The sequence below is a fragment of the Crocodylus porosus genome, unplaced genomic scaffold (genome assembly GCF_001723895.1).
Source record: "Crocodylus porosus isolate Cpor-Errol unplaced genomic scaffold, CroPor_comp1, whole genome shotgun sequence".
Classification (NCBI taxonomy): Eukaryota; Metazoa; Chordata; order Crocodylia; family Crocodylidae; genus Crocodylus; species Crocodylus porosus.
The window spans coordinates 19,635,581-19,653,081 of record NW_017728909.1 but is presented as its reverse complement, the minus strand read 5'-3'; the positions used below and the strand labels follow the sequence as shown (position 1 = coordinate 19,653,081).

The following is a 17,501-nucleotide window of genomic DNA, read 5'->3' as shown; positions in this document are numbered from 1 at the left end:
TGAGTGTGTGCACACAGACACACACACTTGTGCACACTTGCGTAGATGCACGCACATGCACACGTGCATGCATATGCTTTCACAAGCACTTTGCTCCAGGGCAGAAGCCACGCCTGGGAAGCTTCACGCTACAGTTGTGTCTGGGTGACTGGGTCCACGGGGGAAGGTGTGGTCCTCTGCAGCTCTGCCCCTCCTTGCCAGACCCTTGCCACCCCCTTCTGCCACCCCTGCTGCCTGGGGTTAATGCACCAGCCATGCTGCTGCTCAGTCAGGTGGAGGGTTCCCTGGAGCCAGCCCTTGGCAGGGCTCCCAGCAGCTGGGTGAGGCCTTCATGCGGTTGGGTCAGTGATTGACAGCCACCGCTGGGTGTTTTGCACAACCTCCGCCTTTGTGAGCCTGTGTTCTCACAGCAGGATTTGGGTCTTGGTGTACCTTGACCCATCTCATTAAGCTCAGTGGAAAGCTGCCCAGAATAACTTTAGATCCACTTTTGCTGGCTCCTGGTTTGCTTTTCCCTTGAACCGCTCAGCTGGAAGGAAAAATGGGCTGGAAACTGGATGTGGAAAAGGAGCTGGATATGGACAGCGCCCGGAAAGCATCTCTCACAGCTCTTTGGGACTCTTGAATTCCCCACGGCTGGTGCAGCTTCAAACATGGAGACTCTCCTGGCTCACAAATCAGTGCTTGAAGGTCATGTGGTTTCCAGGAGGGCTCTGACCAGTGGATTGGCCATGCTGTGATCTGCCATCGCAGACGGATGCATTGGCAGGGCTCCATGGAGGTCATCTTGCTGCCGCTTGAGCCTGGTGCTCCTTGTCGTGTCATCTGCCCCCACTGAGAATAGTCATAGTTTCATAGTTGATAGGGTTGGAAGGGACCTGAGTAGGTCATCAAGTCTGACCCCCTGCCATGGGCAGGAAAGGATGCTGGGGTCCAATGACCCCCGGCAAGGTGTCTAGCCTCCTTTTAAAGATCTCCAGAGTAGGAGTGAGCACCATTTCCCTTGGAAGTTGGTTCCAGATCCTAGCCGCCCTGACTGTGAATCTGCTCTCCGTCAACTTATGGCCATTATTCCTTGTTACTCCCAGTAGTGCTCGGGGGAACAGGGACTGTCCCATTGCCTGCTGGTCTCCCTTGGCCAGTTTGTCCCATTGCCCTGCTGCCCCCTGACCATGCGAGTGGCCTCCTCTGGACCCTCTCCATGCTGTCCACATCCCTCCTGAAGTGCAGCGCCCAGACCTGGACGCAGTCCTCCAGCTGCGGCCTGACCAGTGCTGCATACTGGGGGAGGATCACCTCCCTGGACCTGCTTGAGATGCATCTGTTGATGCAAGACAGGGTATGGTCGGCCTTCCTGCCCACTGCACACTGCTGGCCCACGTTCATCTTGGCATCAGTGATGTCCAAGATCCTTTTCTGCCTCTGCCCTGACAAGAAGGGAGTTCCCCAGCCTGTAGGGATGGTGCCGGTTCTTCCTCCCCAGGTGCAGCGCCTTGCACTTGTCAGTGCTGAATCCCATCCTGTTCTCATCCGCCCACCCCGTAACCTGTCTAGGTCCGACTGCAGCCTACTCCTCCCTTCTAGCGTGCCCACATCCTAGAGTCATCTGTGAATTTGAACAAGGTGCTTTTCACCCCTTCGTCCAAGTCACTGATGATGTTGAACAGTGCGGGCCCGAGGACCGAGCCCTGGGGGACCCCACTGCCCATGTCCCTCCAGGTTGAATAAGACCCCACTTCCCACATCCTCCACTACTCTTTGGGTGTGGCCCCCCAGCCAGTTAGTGACCCTTCTGACTGTGTAGGCATTGACACCACAATCTCCTAATTTCTTAGTGAGAATGGGGTGAGAGACAGTGTCGAAGGCCTTCCGAAACTCCAGAAAGACTACATCCACCGTGATGCCTGCATCCAAGGCTTTTGTGATCTGGTCATAGAAGGCCACCAGGTTGGTGTGACAGGACCTGCCTCTGATGAACCCTAAGCATAATTTCCCCTGCTTGCCCCTTGCACATGTGCTCCTGGATAATTTTCTCAAAGTGCTTCCCCAGGACCGAGGTGAGACTTACAGGCCTATAGTTTTCCGGGTCTTCCTTCCTCCCTTTTTTGAAAATGGGAACCATGTTGGCCCTTTTCCAGTCCTCTGGCACCAGACCAGAGCCCCACGAGTGCTCGTACAGCCGTGCCAGGGGTCCCGCAATGACCTCTGCTAATTCCCTCAGCACTCAGGGGTGGAGATCATTTGCACCTGCTGATTTAAACACGTCCAGTCCCTCCAGAAGTTCCCTGACTAGGTCCTCACTGACCCTAGGCCTGGCTGCGCCTCCCCTGGGACCATCAGGGGTCCTGGTGGGGGGGATGACCTGGTCCCTGCTCAGAAAAATGGAGGCAAAGAAATTGTTAAATAGGTTAGCTTTGCTGTCTGGTGCGACCACCAGATTTCCAAGCGTGTCTTGCAGAGGCCGCATGTTATCTGGTACCTTCTTTTTACCTGCTATGTGTTTAAAAAAGGACTTCTTGTTGTCCTTGATCTGGGTCGCTAGTCCCAGCCCCATCTCTGCCATGGCCTTCCTGACCCCCCCTGCATCCCCGAGCAACCGAGGTATAGTCCTCCCTGGTGATGGCCTCTCCCTGCCATTGGGTGTGCGCCTCCTTCTTAGCTTTGAGATGTTCCTGGATGCTCCCTTTGATCCGTTTGATCTGTGTTGGGATTACCTCCCTTTGGGCTTGGAGGATCGTCTCCTTAAGGAGCGACCACTCTTCTTGGACACCCGGCTCCCCTCCCCTCCGGGACCTCAGCGCTTCCCCGACTATTCTCCTTAGCTCAGTGAAATCTGCCCTCCTGAAGTCCAGGGCTGCTGGCTTGCTGCAGGCCTTTGACACCCTGCGCTGGATGGTGAACCCCAGCAGGTGATGATCGGTGTCGCCCAGGTGGTTCAGCCCTCGCACCAGGTCATCACTTGTAGCCAGGACAGTCCAGCAAGGCATTTCCGTGGTGGGACTGTGCACCTTCTGGGCTAGGTGGAGGTCCTGTAACACAGCTGGACTCACGGCAATGTGAGCCCAGCTTTGCAACCCCCAGTCAGGGACTTGAAGGCTGCTATTCAACCCCCCTTTGTCCTTTCTTCTGCAGTCTCAGTCAGCCCATTTCCCTCAGCTTCTCCTCACAAGTGATGCAGCTGTAGAGTGACTTATGTGGGGAAAGCAGACATGGGGGCCTGTAGGGACGGGAGGCAGGGCAAACCCCGTGTGCATGTGAACGTGGAGGCAGGGCAGGCTAGTGCTAACAGCATGGGTGGGACGTGGAGTTTCCGTGGGGAAATCCTGTTGGAGCCGCCAGCAGCACCATCTTTGGGGTCGCAGGATGGTGCAGTGCTGTTTAGTCTAGCAAATACATTTATCTGGCTGGGGTATGGTCCAGTGGAAAAGGGGCAGGGCAGATATTCAGGAGTCCTGTGTCCTCTTCCCCATGCTGTCTCCGACTGGCAGGGTACTTCCTCTTTCTTTGGCCTGTGTTTGGTGTAATGAGACCGTAACTAATAATAATGCATGTGTGCAAATTGCTTCGTTTACACCTCACATACAAAGGGAAGGGTCTTCTGTCCATTTTACAGGTCATTACACTGAGGCATAGGAGGTCCACAGAGTCCATGGTAAGTGGAATAATGGAAACCCATGCGTTTCCTGCTCTAGCCAATAGTCCAGGCTGGTGAACAGGCAGGAAACACAAGATCAGAGACACAGCTGGGAAACACAAATTCCTGTACCCACACATCTGTCAGGCTGGAGCTGCGCTGACCTGAGGGTGGTTGGGTTGGCAGTGCCTAACGAGTTAAACTGGGACGTATCGTGGCTGCCAGCAAGACAATTAGAGCCGAGGAGTAAACTCAACCCAACTCCCTGTGAGTCAGAGATGCCGTTGTCAATAGAGAGGTAAACATTTCTTCTAAGTCCATCATCTGCAGACGCTGGACAGCTGCCGATTGTTTTTATTCTCCAGGGAAGATATTTGGCGAGGGAATTACAGTACGTGGACTTTCTGTTAGGGCTTAGGATACAGAATACGCACTTCATCCTCAGAAAAGCAGGGAAAGGCACAAACTTCGCCTGGTGTTATAAACCTTCAGGAGTGGTTAGCAGCTGGGAGCAGAACTCGGATAACAGCTCTGAGGACCTGCATCTTTCCCAGTCTGCAATTCAGGTGCATCCATTTATTTCTCAGTAGGTCCGGTGGAAAGGCTGTATCAATCCAGTATTGGCTTCCACTAAAGGCAACCATCACTCCAGGTGAGAGAGAGTAGGAAGAAGGACATACGTTTTGAAACCTCATTTGCTTAATTAGTTACAGCCAGGCTAAAAATCTGTAGCTGACATTGTCAAAAATAGTCCCGGGGATTTAGACACGTTGCCCATAAGCCAATGATGGAGATGTCTGTAAATCACCTAGAGTGCTTTAAAAGTTAATTTAAAGGAAATTACAAGCCCGGGAGAGGGTTTCTCTGCCAGCATCGCAGGTAATATCTTAGGATACTAAGGCTGAGAAACTTTTAAAAGAAAAATACCTTTGGCTCTACTTGTTCACTTCTTGCATTTCTCTCTGTCTGGGCAATGAAAACAGACAAGTATCACGATTGGGTTTAATGAGTTTCTAGCTGACGTTGCCTTTGGGTCCTCACACAGCGCTGCTTGTTTGGGTTGGAAACACTGCAGGGGAGGCATTTACTTTATAAAAAAAAAGTGCCTGTTTCTCTTAGAAATGTTTCTGTTTTTTCAAATTCCAATGGTCTCAGGCTGCATGAAAGCGCCTTTGAACAAGGACTGCTTTGGGCAGATTTCTTCTGGTAGTCTTGCTAAGAAAATCTTTGTCTAGGGCATTAGGAAACAAGTCAGAGCAGCCTTCCTTTTGCTGTGGAAGGGAATGGGAAATTTTGATATTGGCAATAAGCATGAGGATGGATCTGGAAGATGTGGCCTCTGGATTCAATAACTTGGGCAAAATGAGAAGTAGCTGCAGAGCGGTTTTGGTTCACGAGAGCCTAGCAGCAGAATCATAGAAAATGTGGGTGGGAAGGGACCTCAGGAAGTCACATCCAGTCCAACCCCCTGCTCGCAGCAGGACCAGCCCCAAATACATCATCCCAGCCAAGGCTCTGGCTACCTGGGTCTTCAAAACCTCCAAGGATGGAGAGTCCACAACCTCTCTGGGTAACCTGTTCCAGTGTTTTACTACTCTCCTAGTGACAAAGTTGTTTCTACCATCTAACCTCAACTTCTCTTGCTGCAACAGGAGCCCATTGCTCCTTGTCCTGTCATCTGCCCCCACTGAGACCAGTCTAGCTCCATCCTCTTCGCAGCCCGCTGCAGGGAGGTGAAGGCTGCTATTGAATCCCCCTCGGTTGTCTCTTCTGCGGACTCAGCCCAGTGCCCTCAGCCTCTCCTTACCAGTCCTGTGCCCCAGCCCCCAAACCATTTTCTTTGCCCTCCACTGGACTCTGTCCAATGTATCCACATCCTTTCTGTAGTGGGGGGCCCACAGCTGGACACAGGACTCCAGATGTGGCCTCCCCAGTGCTGAATAGAGAGGAAGGATCACTGCCCTCCATCTGCTGGCAACACCCCTACCAGTGCAGCCCAGGATGCCATTAGCCGTGGCAACAAGGGCACACTGCCGACTCATATACACTGTCTTGTCCCCTGTCTCCCCCAGATGCTTTTCTGCAGAGCTGCTGCCCAGCTAGGCCCCCCCAGCCTGCACCGGTGCATGGGATTGCTCCCTCCTAAGTGCAGGACTTCGCACTTGTTTTGAACCTCATGAGAAGCACCTGGCAGGCTGAGGCTGGTGCATTGATGAAGTCCCTTGGAACGAGAGCTTGTGTGAGCACAGAGGTTGCTTGGCTATAGGTGTGATGTAGCTACACCGGGCAAGCTTTGTCTGTCGACTGACTTAAATTCATGCCAGTTGCGACCAGCAGAGAGATGCCCTTACGCAGGGCACCGACTGGGGTGCATTCGTCCAGCGAAAGACCCGGCACTGCTTGGAAATGAGTTCACGTGATTCTCAGGCCAAAGCAGTGGTCTGGAGATGGGGCAGCTGCAGGAAATGCTGTGGGCCAGTGGGTCTCGCTGGGGATGTGCCACCATCGCGTCTGCCCAGCCAAGCCCTGAAGTATTTTCAGCACAGAGGCTGACAACTGAACTCGTGCCTTGAGGTGGGGCCTCCAGGGGCCAACTGCATGGGAGACACCTTCACAGCCACTCCCGGGGCTGCAGCATGCTCGGGGGAAAGTGCAGGGTGCTTTGCTGACGAGCAGAGCCAAAGCAGCGTGTGACATGTCGCTCTGAGTTGCTGAACCAGAAGGCACTGGTGGGGGAAAGGGAAAGGTGGCTGCATGCTAGGCACTTTGCCTCCTGGCCCTGCTCCCATCCTGGGGCACTCGCCGCTGCTCCTGTCTCCCTGCAGCTACAGGGACGCGGTTTATACCCACTGTTGTGACTAAACACCTCCGTTGCCATCCACAGCCCAGACTCCTTTCCTCTGGCTGTGCAGGGCTCCTGCCGTTCCCCAGACCATCCTAGGGCCTGGTTTGGGGTCCAGACAGGACCAGTTGCTGAGTCCTCCCCGTTCTCTGTTCCCCCAGTGTGGGCTGAGCAAGTCGAAAGCCCATGTGGGTTCCCCCATCCTTGAGGGTCCGTGACCCAGCTGTTCCCAGTCTCACTTGGCCCTGAAAGGCAAATGGGCTGCTGTGCACTTGCTGCCTTGCACAGCCCGGCCTTTAGCAGCGCTGATGCTTCTGGACAGCCCGTTGTGGGTGGCATCCCCCTCTCCCCGGCCTCCCTTGCCGTGCGTTGCTGAGCTGACGTGCCTGTGGCTGGCCGGTGTCATTCTTTCCATTTTAGCGCCGCAGTAGCTAGAGCCTCAGATCCTGTCTTCGTCCAAATATTTACCCATCCCGATCGCTTCTCTCTGCATACAACAAAGCGCTTCCCTTCCCTGCTTGGCTTGGCTGCCCTCCTCGGGGTGGGCTCTGGGATGGGAGCCTCGTGTCCCCTGGAGCAGCTGGGCAGGTTCACGGATTCCCTTTGGACTGGTTCAGCTGTCCCTGTCCCCATAGAGGGTGGTGGTTTGGGGTTATAGGGGGTTTGCCCTGTGTTACATGGGCAGACACCATTGGTAGATCTTTTTTTTTTTCCTCAGGAGTACGGGGCGTGATTCACTGTCTTGGATTGCCTGGGCATAGTTTGCTGCCCAGTTTCTTTCCAAGACAGGGGGCCAAGGCATTAGTATCGTTGCTGTTGTCTTTTCTGCCCTCTTCCTAGGGTGCTGTGCAGCTTTGGAGGCCCTTGCCTTTGGTCTTAAAGGTCTCAGTTATATGGTGTGGGGGTGCATGTGGGGGCTCACTGGGGGTGCAGCAGGTGTTTTTGTGGACCCGTCTGGACTTCAAGTCTGTCCTGTGGCTGCTTGCAGCCCAGTGACCCACTTAGTCCCTTAGTGCTCCTGTGAACTTGAGCCAGACTTCCTGGTTTCCCTTGCTCGAAACTAATGCATTTTGGAGACTGAGGTTTCACAAGAACTGCTATATACTGGGTAGGTCTGACTCAGTATATAGCAGACCTATAGGTCCATCTTGCCCAGTCTCCTGTCATGCATAGTATCTGTGTCCTCCCTTGCCTGCTCCTGATAACCCCACCTTTCACCAGGCTCCCTTTCTTTGTAAATGTGCAGCAAGTCTCCTTCACCTCCCCGCAGGGGGCTTATTTCTTAAACACTTTCACAAATGCTTGGATGCGACATAGCGTTTTCCTGCACTGTCTCCCATGTCCTCCTGGGAGCAGCCAGCCCCCTGCTCTGGTCCCTGGCTCACAGGATGGGCTTGTTGGCAGTCACACACCTACCATCTTGCCTGTGCACAGTGAAACATTTGCCTTTTCGTGGACCTTTTGTTTCTGAGGCTCTCAAAACGTGTTGCAATTCGTTAGTGAATGAGGTGGCCGTTTGATGCCACGGGTGTGACCACTCCTGGCTCCCGGGGACCAAGGAAGGGGGAGATGAAGGAGGTTGGTTGTGGTCCCGTTGAGTCTGCCGGAGTGTCTCAAACATTTTACCACCTCCCTCCTGGTGTAGTTTGCACCCCGTGCTCCCCCCTGCCTGCCGTAGCTGAACCCTGTTAGGGTAGGCACTGAAGCAGCACAACTGAAGCTGGCCTAGAGGGAGGCACGATAGCATTAATGTGAACGGGATCCCTGCGGTGAAACCCCAGGCTCCTGAATAGAGCTGGGCAGGAAACTATTTCTTGTCCTTTCTAAACTGTCCCAGCTTGAATCCTCCGTGGCACTGGGATGAAACCAAGATCTAGTGAAGTCTTCCTTGAAAATGGAGACCCCTGGTCCCCACCCCAGAAGAGCCAGTGATGCAGTGGGTAGGATGCTCATCTAGGAAGGCGGTGATTCGATGCCCTGTCCACCGGGCAGTTGTCAGTCTTGCAGCAGGTCGGCGTCTATTTGTGTACTGCTTCAGCACAGGAGAGAGATGGTGCCACTGACTGTAGCTATTCACTGGGATGTGGGGGAATGGTAGATCAGGATTTGAACCTGTGCCTTTGACATCCTAAGTGGGGGTCAGAGCGAGGAAGAGATGGGGGTTGGAAGAGTGGAAGAGCTTCATCTGTTCCAGGAGGGAGGATGGCCTCTTAGGGCACTTTTTTGAGGTGTGAGAGATAATAGCGTTGCTGGTCTGAATCCAACAAACCTGTGTCCCCTCCAGTCCATTGCCCTAACCACTAGGCTGCTGGTTGTGCAGGTGTGGGGTGTGCTAACCTTGACCAGGAATTCCCCCTTGGAGGGACCTTTTCTGATGAAGGTGTTGGGCTGGTGGGTTCCTGCGCGAAGTTGTGGCTTTGATAGTTGGGTGTTTTCCAATGAAATCCTGTTTCCCTGCAAAAACTCCCTCACCTGTCCCAGGTAGCATTACCCTGTGCCTCCTTCTCTCTTCTGGCAGGTGGCTTTCCGCCCTCCTCTGGATTTCTACGACGTCCTCATCCACCTCAATCCCAAGCAGATCCCGAGGCACCTGGAGGGTGTGGACCGGCCGGTGAAGTCGTTCAGCCGGGGCATGCTGAAGAGCGATGCGCCAGTCAAGACGCTTTCTTTCCCAGTGGTGGATTATGACCCTGTGCAGTGCTACCTGCAGGAGCTCAGGGTGAGTGTGGCCAAGAGCTGCGGGGGCACAGGGCTGGGTGGAGTATGTAACATGCTGTCTTGGGGGAGTATTTTGTGTGCAGACCGTTTTCCCTGCAGGAACTGAGGGTGATGCCTTTACGCCTTGTGCGAGTAGCATCTTCCTTTAACTTGTTTGTGCAGAATTATTTCCTGCCACCTGATGCTTGAATTGCTCATAGCATCTGCAGTTCCAGGGCAGACCTTGCAGTCCCAGGACAAAAGGTTTCCTTGAAGGGTGCCTTCTCCACCTTGTTGTTCAGATCTCCTGGCTCCCTGGGGAGCGGAGCGGTGGAGTCGCTGCAGATCGCTCCCTTGCAGTACCGTGTACAAGTGCAGAGGCCTGACTGGATGATTAGGAGAGATGGATTTGTCCTTCCCTGGGTGCTGTGGCACTGATGCACTTGAGTGTGGTTGGTGGCAGGTGTGAAATGATTCCAGATGCCACAGAAATGTGGAGACTAACAGAGCTCATTGGTGCCTTGCTGGCAGCGTCAGTAGGTTAAGGACTGAGCCCTGGCATCAGTATTTCCCCCATGGAGGGTGGTCTCCCCAGAGCTAGTTTCAGGCATGTTAATGAGCAAAGCTTATGCCGTACTGTTCACGGCATAACCAGAGGGCATCGGTTTCTGAAGTCATCAATCTAGCAGTGGTTGGTAGGGCATATTGGCAAATGCCCAATTCCACTTCAGTCACTTGGCCACATTCAATCCAGAGGGGAAAAGCACTGTAAGTGTGCAAGCCCTTGGCTCTACCACTGTTGTGCAAGGAATCCTATGGTTTAAGGAGCCAGCTGTCTCCTGCGGAAAGAGTCATCCGTTCCTATCACACATGGCACTGTTCAGAAGATTGCTGTTATCCGTTAACAAAGGGTCAAAATGCATCACTCACAGGTTGGGAGGAAGGAACTTAGCCATACTTTACAAGGCCAGAAGTCTCTGGGCTCCCCACAATATCCAGGCTTGGTCTCTCGCAGCAGCAACTGCCTGCTGGGCTGGAAGGTCGCAGATGGACCCTTGGAGATCAGTCCCCACCTTTTTGGGGGATTGGCAAGATGTGCAGGACTCTTTGGCTTGGGCAGGCAGCTTTGGGCTGAAGGGAAGGGTCACAGTGCGAGATGGACCTGTCTGTCTGTATAGCTAATTATTGCTTGTCAATGACTACATGTTGTAACGTGGGCACCTTGCTGGAAGACCGCTGCAGATTTTCCATCCTGGTTGTTTCCTTCCACTAGGAAAATGTGTGGTTCCCGTATGCTAGTTATTGCAGAAGCATCTATCTCCACCTGATGGGATCTTGGCAAGCCTGGCCTCTCTTGTCCTACCTCAACAGACAGCTGGCCTCTTCTGGTTGTGGGCTGCTGAGAAGCAAGGACATATTTTGGGGAGGTCCTTGGAAGGATGTGTTTCTTTTCTGCATAAAACACCCCCTGCTTAGTGGAGCTGGTTGTAGGTGCGAAGAAATCTTGTCCTGCTCTTGTGTTTGCAAAACAATTACCATATTTACTGCCACACCTTATGCCATACCATATTTACTGCCATATCATATGCCATTTACTATCATACCTTATGTACCCCAAAATTGGGGTGTGTATTTTAAGTAGGGAAGCTGATTTTTCCTTTGCTGGACTAGAAGAAGGGTATAATAGAGCAAGCAGACACTGCGACTCGTAGCCACCAAGACGGCTGTTGGTTCCTTGTGGGCTGGAAACAGCAGGCGCGGAGTCCAGTGTTAACCCTCTCACAGCTGCTGGTGGGCCAGTAGCTTTAAGCTGAAGAGCCATTGAGCTGGCTGAGGGCGAGTGAGCTGCTGCATGCAGTCTAGTACCTTGCTGAGGCTTGTGGCATGGAAACAACCCTTTGCTATATGCAGGGACTATATGAAGAACTATTTACAGTAAAGAAGTAACAGTCTTACTGCTGCCCTTTCAAGGGCCTGGGGCCTAGCATTGTTGTTGTCCCAGATTGTCTCCTGGGATGTCACGTTTTCTGGACACTGTGTTTTCAGGAGGACTTACTCCGTGTCACGTAGCCACAACCCCATATCCTGCCCTCCAAAATAAGGGGTGTCTGATTTGGAAGCATGTAGTATGTGAGAATATATTGATCCATGATTTTTGATATGCGGACGCATGTGCTGATGTACACACATGCACACATTCATGCATATCAAAACAGCCTGCCACACGCGCGCACACACATACAGAGCCTGCCACACATTTCCTGTGGTTAACCATAGCGACGAGGACGCTTGTTAATCACTCCACTTAGTCTTTGTCCTCCACCATGTGCAGTGCCATCCTAGGAGCTCCAAGGGAAGCAACCAGAAAGCCCTTTGCAGGAATCCTTTGCTAGACTAGAGTGCGCCAGGAAACCCGCGGTAGGTAGCCATCCCTGGCCTGGCAGAGAGATGTGCCAGTGGGGCTCGTCTTTGCTCCAGCCTGAGTGAGTCAGTGCCTGCTTTATCAGCCTCTGCTTTTTTTGGTTTAATGCAACCAGACAAACTTTGCTGCCTGCCTTGTTTTCGAGCCTGGGCGCACTCAGCTCTGTAGCAGGCTCGCAGAGCTCTGGGAGCAGGGTGCAGTCACTTGCTCAGTGTGGGTGTTGGCTTTTTAACACTAGCTCTCCTGCATTTTCTAATTTCGTGGATATTTTAGCTCTCTTTCCTGGCAGAGTGCAGTCCTAGGGGCTTTTCCTTCTCTGAAAGGCCCTGTGATGCTGAGGCAGACCATGGCTTGGCCTCCTAGAGCTGCTGGCTTACTTTGGCCCCCCCTTTCTTGGGGCAGGAGATCTTGCCTGTGCCCTTTAACCTCTGTGCATTGGGCAGTAGCATGATTATCCTACTGCCGAGGGCTGTAAACGGTTAATGGCAAATGGAGTCAGTTTGACAGCGTTTTAAATGAGCAGCAGCAGTTAATTCTAACGAGGGTGTATAGAGGCAGATTGCCTAACAACAGTGCTCTGCATGTCCAAAGCATGGAGCAGACACTATGCGCGTGTTTCTTATTGACAGTGAAGCGATGCTTGTAGCGTGCTTTCCAAGATGCTTTTTGCAAGATGCTTTTCAAGCACAAGAGCAATGAGACGGTCCCTGCTCCGGCCGGCTCCATCTAACAGCAGGCCTGAGACAGCAAGTGAGAGGTGCAGCCGTAGGTGGGGGGGTGAGAGGATGGGTGCTTGCTGATTAGAAAAACAAGGTTGCATGGCGACTAAATCGCCAGATGGGCAGCTGGTTGCAAAATGGGTTCCCTTTGCTTCATCAGGGAATTGGGGCTTTCTTCAATATAGCAGTTTTTTCCTCCTGCCAGTTCATGTGATACAAGTTTTTCTTCAGGGAGGAGATCTGCACGGACCAAGCCCCATTCTCCGCGGATTCTCCCAGCTCCGGCAGTACAGCAATGAGGGCTTGAGTTGTTTTTTCCCTCCCCGATGTATTTTTAAGCACCAGTTCTAAAGCCAGTTCAGCAAGACTTGCCCCGACAGGCCCATTGCGAGTGCCAAGCCCATCAGTGGCACGAGTTGGCAGGTCTCAATCTGCTTCTACCCCACCTGTCCAGTCACCTTGCCTTCTGTTTGATTCCCTCCCTGCTGCTCTGGGTGAGGTTCAGACGTCCAGACCTGGGTTTTATAGCTCTGCATCTTGCTGCCTCTCCCTGCTTGACCACCATTGCTCTTACTAGGCCCCTCCAGCCACCCAGTCGGCCCGTGGGGTGGTGCCAGCCTCCTCTGCCCATGTCTCCCATGCTCACGTCTGTTGTGGGTTGCAGTGCTACATCTCTGCCATACTGCTGTTGTGCTGCCAACAGGGTTCGAGCCATTGCGCACTAGGAAGGTCTGCTGGTTTGAGCCCCTGTGAGCACGAGCCCTCTTGTTGGGAGGAGGCATCCAGTAGAGCTGTGCCCTTGCCCCCGTTCACAGCAGCTGGACGATTAGCACGGGCTGTTTCCCAGCCCATGCTGTAGCTCAGTGCTTCTCAACCAGGGTACCAGGAGAGCCTTTCAGGGGTGCTGCGGGGTACGACGCCATGGTAGCCCTGTTAAGTGTGCAAACGCAATTCACATGTTAAACCCAGAGCTTTCAAACAGAAAACCATAGCTATGGTTTTTTCTTTGCAACAGAAGAACAGCTCTGTTGTTCTTCTGCAGTCAAAAAAAAGAGTGAAAGCTAAGAGCTGATGCGTTGATTCTTCCTTCTTGGTGCAGCATCACCTGGGATGTGTCTGGATCCCGTAGGGTGGGAAGACACCTTGAAAGTCATCTTGTCCAATCCCTGGCTCGTGCTTCACTGAGATCTGAACTCACAACCTGCAGGCCCTCCGGCTGACTTTGGAGCCGTGCGTAGCTTTAAAAGCAGAGACATCCCTGCTCCTGAACGGTCCCTGTGTGGCTCTCCCCCCATGCAACACGGCTCGTGTCATTCAGCAGCCAGCCCCCGCTCACCTGCCGTGCCGGGAGTCCGGCCTGCGTGGGTCGGGGGGATCACGTGGTGGGGCTTAGGCATCTCTCTGCAAGCTCTGCTTTTGAGCTCTCGTTCCAGGTGGCCACTTGAGGAGGCTGGGCGAGGGCTGGGCACGGGGGTTGTTATCGAAGCATCGGTATGAGCCCCACTTGGCATGTCCCCGGCTTTAATGGCAGACTTCTCAAAGGAACCGTGGTACTTAAATGCTCCTGACCTTGGGTGGCGTGTTGCCAGGGAAGAGCTGTTCATTGTTGCTTTACAATTGCATCCCAGCGTACCTGGGCTGTGTGTGGGAGGCTGGTGACAGGGAAGGAGGAAGTGCAGGCAGGAGCTCCATTAGCTTTATTGCGCACGGAGGAGGTCTGACGCTCTGAGCCGGCTTCCCCCGTCCCTCGCTTGAGAGCAACCCGCAGAGCAAAAAGGAAGTTTCTTGCCTTCAAGGAGCTGCTCACAAGAGTTGGAAATTTGTAGGCTACCGGCCCAAAGCACGGCACGCAGGCTGAGCGCCCGCCGCAAGGCTCTGCAGGAGGGGCTACTGCAGGGGTGGCCGCATGTGTGTATGTATGCGGCATACATGCCACAAGTGACATAGGCACTTGTGTGGCATGTGGCGGATCTGGAAGGGGACAGGCAGCACAGCATTAAATAGGGCAAGGAGCAGGAAACAGAGCAGCCGATTGGGCAGGGAGGAGAAAGCAGAGCAACCAATTGGGCAGGGAGCGCAGGGCAGGAAGTGGAAAGCAGAGCAGCTGATTGGACAGGGGAAAGGGATCAGAGTGGGAGGGTATGGGGCTAATTTGTGGCACTTGCCAAAAAGGTTGGCGCCCCTCCCGGCAATTGGACCCCTCCACATTGTTAACACAGGTGTGTGGTCCACACGGACTCTGGCACGCAGCATGCAGTGCACCAGCTTCTGCCCCCCCCCCTTTTAGCAGAAGCATTGCATGCTGGGACTTGCGGTCCCTGCAGAGCACAGCTCTCAATGAAAGATGTTGCTCCAGGGCAGAGAAGGCAGGTCAGGGTGCAGGACAATGAAAATATTTAATATCAGGTTCAAATTGTGCTAGTTGATGGTGGGTCACACTGGACTCATGCCCTCCTGTCTGATCCTATCCCGGTGCAGGTGGAGTGTAAAATCACTATTTTTAAACCTCGTTCATTCAGATTTAAAGTTCCAGCATTTAGCTCCATTTATACTGGTATAAATTGATCTGGAGCAGGGGTTGTCAGATTCGCTTGCTGCTTTCTGACCTGGCTGCAAATACTTCCAGTGTTGGCTGCATGCTGTCAGGAGCCCTGATCCCTCGCAGCTCTTTGCTGGCTGCATTTCTCCCTCCCCTTTCCCTCATGCTGCAGGGGTTTCCTTCCTGTTGCCGCTTCATAGCAAAAATGAACACAGCAGAATTGGCCAGTGGTTAGTCTTGCCTTTCCCTGTGTGACCCTTGTAAATCCTCTTCCAGGAAGCCTTCGATGACTTTGCCCTGTTCTTCTATGATAAGTACGGCGGGGTGGTGATCGGTGTCTTGTGGAAACCCTCCAGCTTCGAGCCGCAGCCTTTTAAGGTGAGTGTTTGCCCCTCTGCTTTGAGTGCCTTGTTGGTGGGGAGGAGGTGGTAACAACACATGGCTCTTGGAAAGCTCGAAGTCTATGACAGGATGTTAGTAGCCTTACCCTCCTTTTTTTAGATGGGGAAACTGAGGCACGGGGTGACATGGCTTGGCTAGGGTCACCCAGCTGCTGGCAGAGCCAGAAATGGACTCCAGATTTCCTGAGTCCTGGGATATGGACGGACAAGCAGATTAGACCAGGGAAGAGACTTACTGTGCACAAGTGACCTGGTAATTCTTGAGTGTGTCCACTCTATCCCATGCTATGTGGAACCTGAGCCACGGTATTGTGGAGGCTGTTTCCGTTAGGGGTAGATGGACCTGGTTTGGCTTCCACTTAACATGGGATAGAGTGGATACAAGACATGCAGATCAGCTGCTGTGTCCAGGGTCACCTCTTCACCCCTCTTCTAGTTGGGTGTAATCTGCTAATCTGTTTATCCGTCCCCTCCCCCCCACCCCGAGCTCTGTCTGCTATGTCATACTGCCTCCCCTCTACTAAGAGCAGCATGTGCATCCTCGTTAGCCCTTTTGGCAGGGTGCGGAGAATGATCTTCAGTTTCTGCTGGGGAATGTAAGAGCCCCATTTTCAAAGAGCTTCTGGTTGCTCTAGTTATCAGCTTCAAGGGATTTGCATCTCCCACTGAGGTGTCTCGGAGGCAGCCCAGGCTTCCCAGGGACCACATAGAGTTTGCACCACATTAATGAGCAAAGACTATGGGGGCAGGGGTATGGATCGGAGAATCCCTGGGGAACCGTGCGGCTAAGCTGGAGCCAGATGCCTGGGTATAACTGATGCTGCTATATATGAGGAACTCATCAGCGGTGCAGGAGCTCTGTGACTAGTAGGCCCCTGCTGTCATTGACCGCTCTGTATGGCTGGGGTCCTGAAACGTGGCTACTCACTGCATTGCATGCCCAGGTTCCTACCCATGTCTGGGAGCTCTCTTGCATCTTCCATCATGCACATATAGCTGCCCTAGGGCATGTCCCCCCCCCTTTGCCTTCTTTCCTCACAGTGGGCCCACGTGGTGACTTGTGGAAGGGTGCAGCTGCTTGGTGGGCCACGCTTTGCCGAGGGCACTCGGTCAGCCCTGCAGTTCACAGCACAGTGTAATATGTGGCAGTGCCAGCTCTAACGGAGGGAGGTCTCCAGAGGGAAAGGGGAATGCTCTTGCAAGGGGGCAGCTTGGCAAGGATGTGCTGAGATCCCGGAGTGGGAGTGCTCAATTGGTTGAGCCGGGCTTGCTGCAGAAGATTTTGCTTTTGAAGAATAATGCAGTGTCACTGGGCGCAGAAGGCAGCTGTGGGTTAGTGCAGTGCCCGTTTCACCCCTGTGTGCGGTCCTTTGTGTGTGTTACAGGTGTCCAACATGAAGGGAAGAATGATGGCTGCCCGTGGCAATGAGCCAGTCACTGTCCCAAACGTGGAGGCTATTCTGGAAGACTTCGAGGTTTTGGGAGAAGGCTTGGTCAGGTCGGTGGAGGCTCGGACCGAGAGGTGGACCATCTAAAACCAGGCGGAGCTCTGGTTGGACAGACTTCTCCTGTGGTACGGGGTGTACTCCCGTCCATAATCTTTCCTGTCATCCATCGGTTGTGGGAAAGGGATTTCATTACTCCAGAGCAGCGTCTCTCAGCCTTGTATCCATGTCTGATTCAGATAAACATTTCTGCCCTTGAAAAGGGACCATATTTTATAGAGAAAATCCCCCACCCCCCTCATATTCTTTTCCAAATAAAATCCAGGTGAGATGAAAAAGTTCCTGTTCACTTTGAGGTATGAAGCTCCGTTTCCATACAGTCTCAGTGCCTCAGATGCTTGCTGGACTGTCAAATGAGAAGACTTCTGTAGTAATTGGGAGTATTTGTACTAGCTGATTTGATTTTTATTGTAACTGGTATCAAGAAAATGTGGAGAGCCCTCTGCCATGAGGTACGGTGAGCGTCTATCCATAGTTGCTACTGTATTGAAAAGATAGGGAATGAGATAAGCATATATAACAGGGAACGAGATAGAGAGGTAGACCAGGCCGCCTGTTTTCCTCCCTTCTTCACTATAAGGAAGATGCTACAATATCTGAAGAACTCAAGCTGTTGTTTCTTGGGAAAGGAGTTGTCTTGGGAGGAAGCTTGCCAGGTTTAGATAGTGTATTGTTCTGATTTCGTGACTACCTTTGTTTTCTTCTTCCAGGTAAAACACACTTCCACATATATAGGATTGAT

The 17,501-nt window shown here is 53.0% G+C and overlaps 1 protein-coding gene across 1 annotated transcript in view; it reads left to right on the top strand.

The window, feature by feature from the left end:
• NOL6 (nucleolar protein 6) overlaps positions 1-17,225 on the top strand; it is a 51,819-nt gene extending 34,594 nt beyond the window's left edge. Inside the window, exons 24-26 of the mRNA XM_019531843.1 lie at positions 8,995-9,195; positions 15,130-15,231; positions 16,640-17,225. Coding sequence (XP_019387388.1) covers positions 8,995-9,195; positions 15,130-15,231; positions 16,640-16,789 — 453 coding nt within the window. The 3' untranslated portion in view covers positions 16,790-17,225. The remainder of the gene's footprint in view (positions 1-8,994; positions 9,196-15,129; positions 15,232-16,639) is intronic.
• Positions 17,226-17,501: the final 276 nt, after the last annotated feature.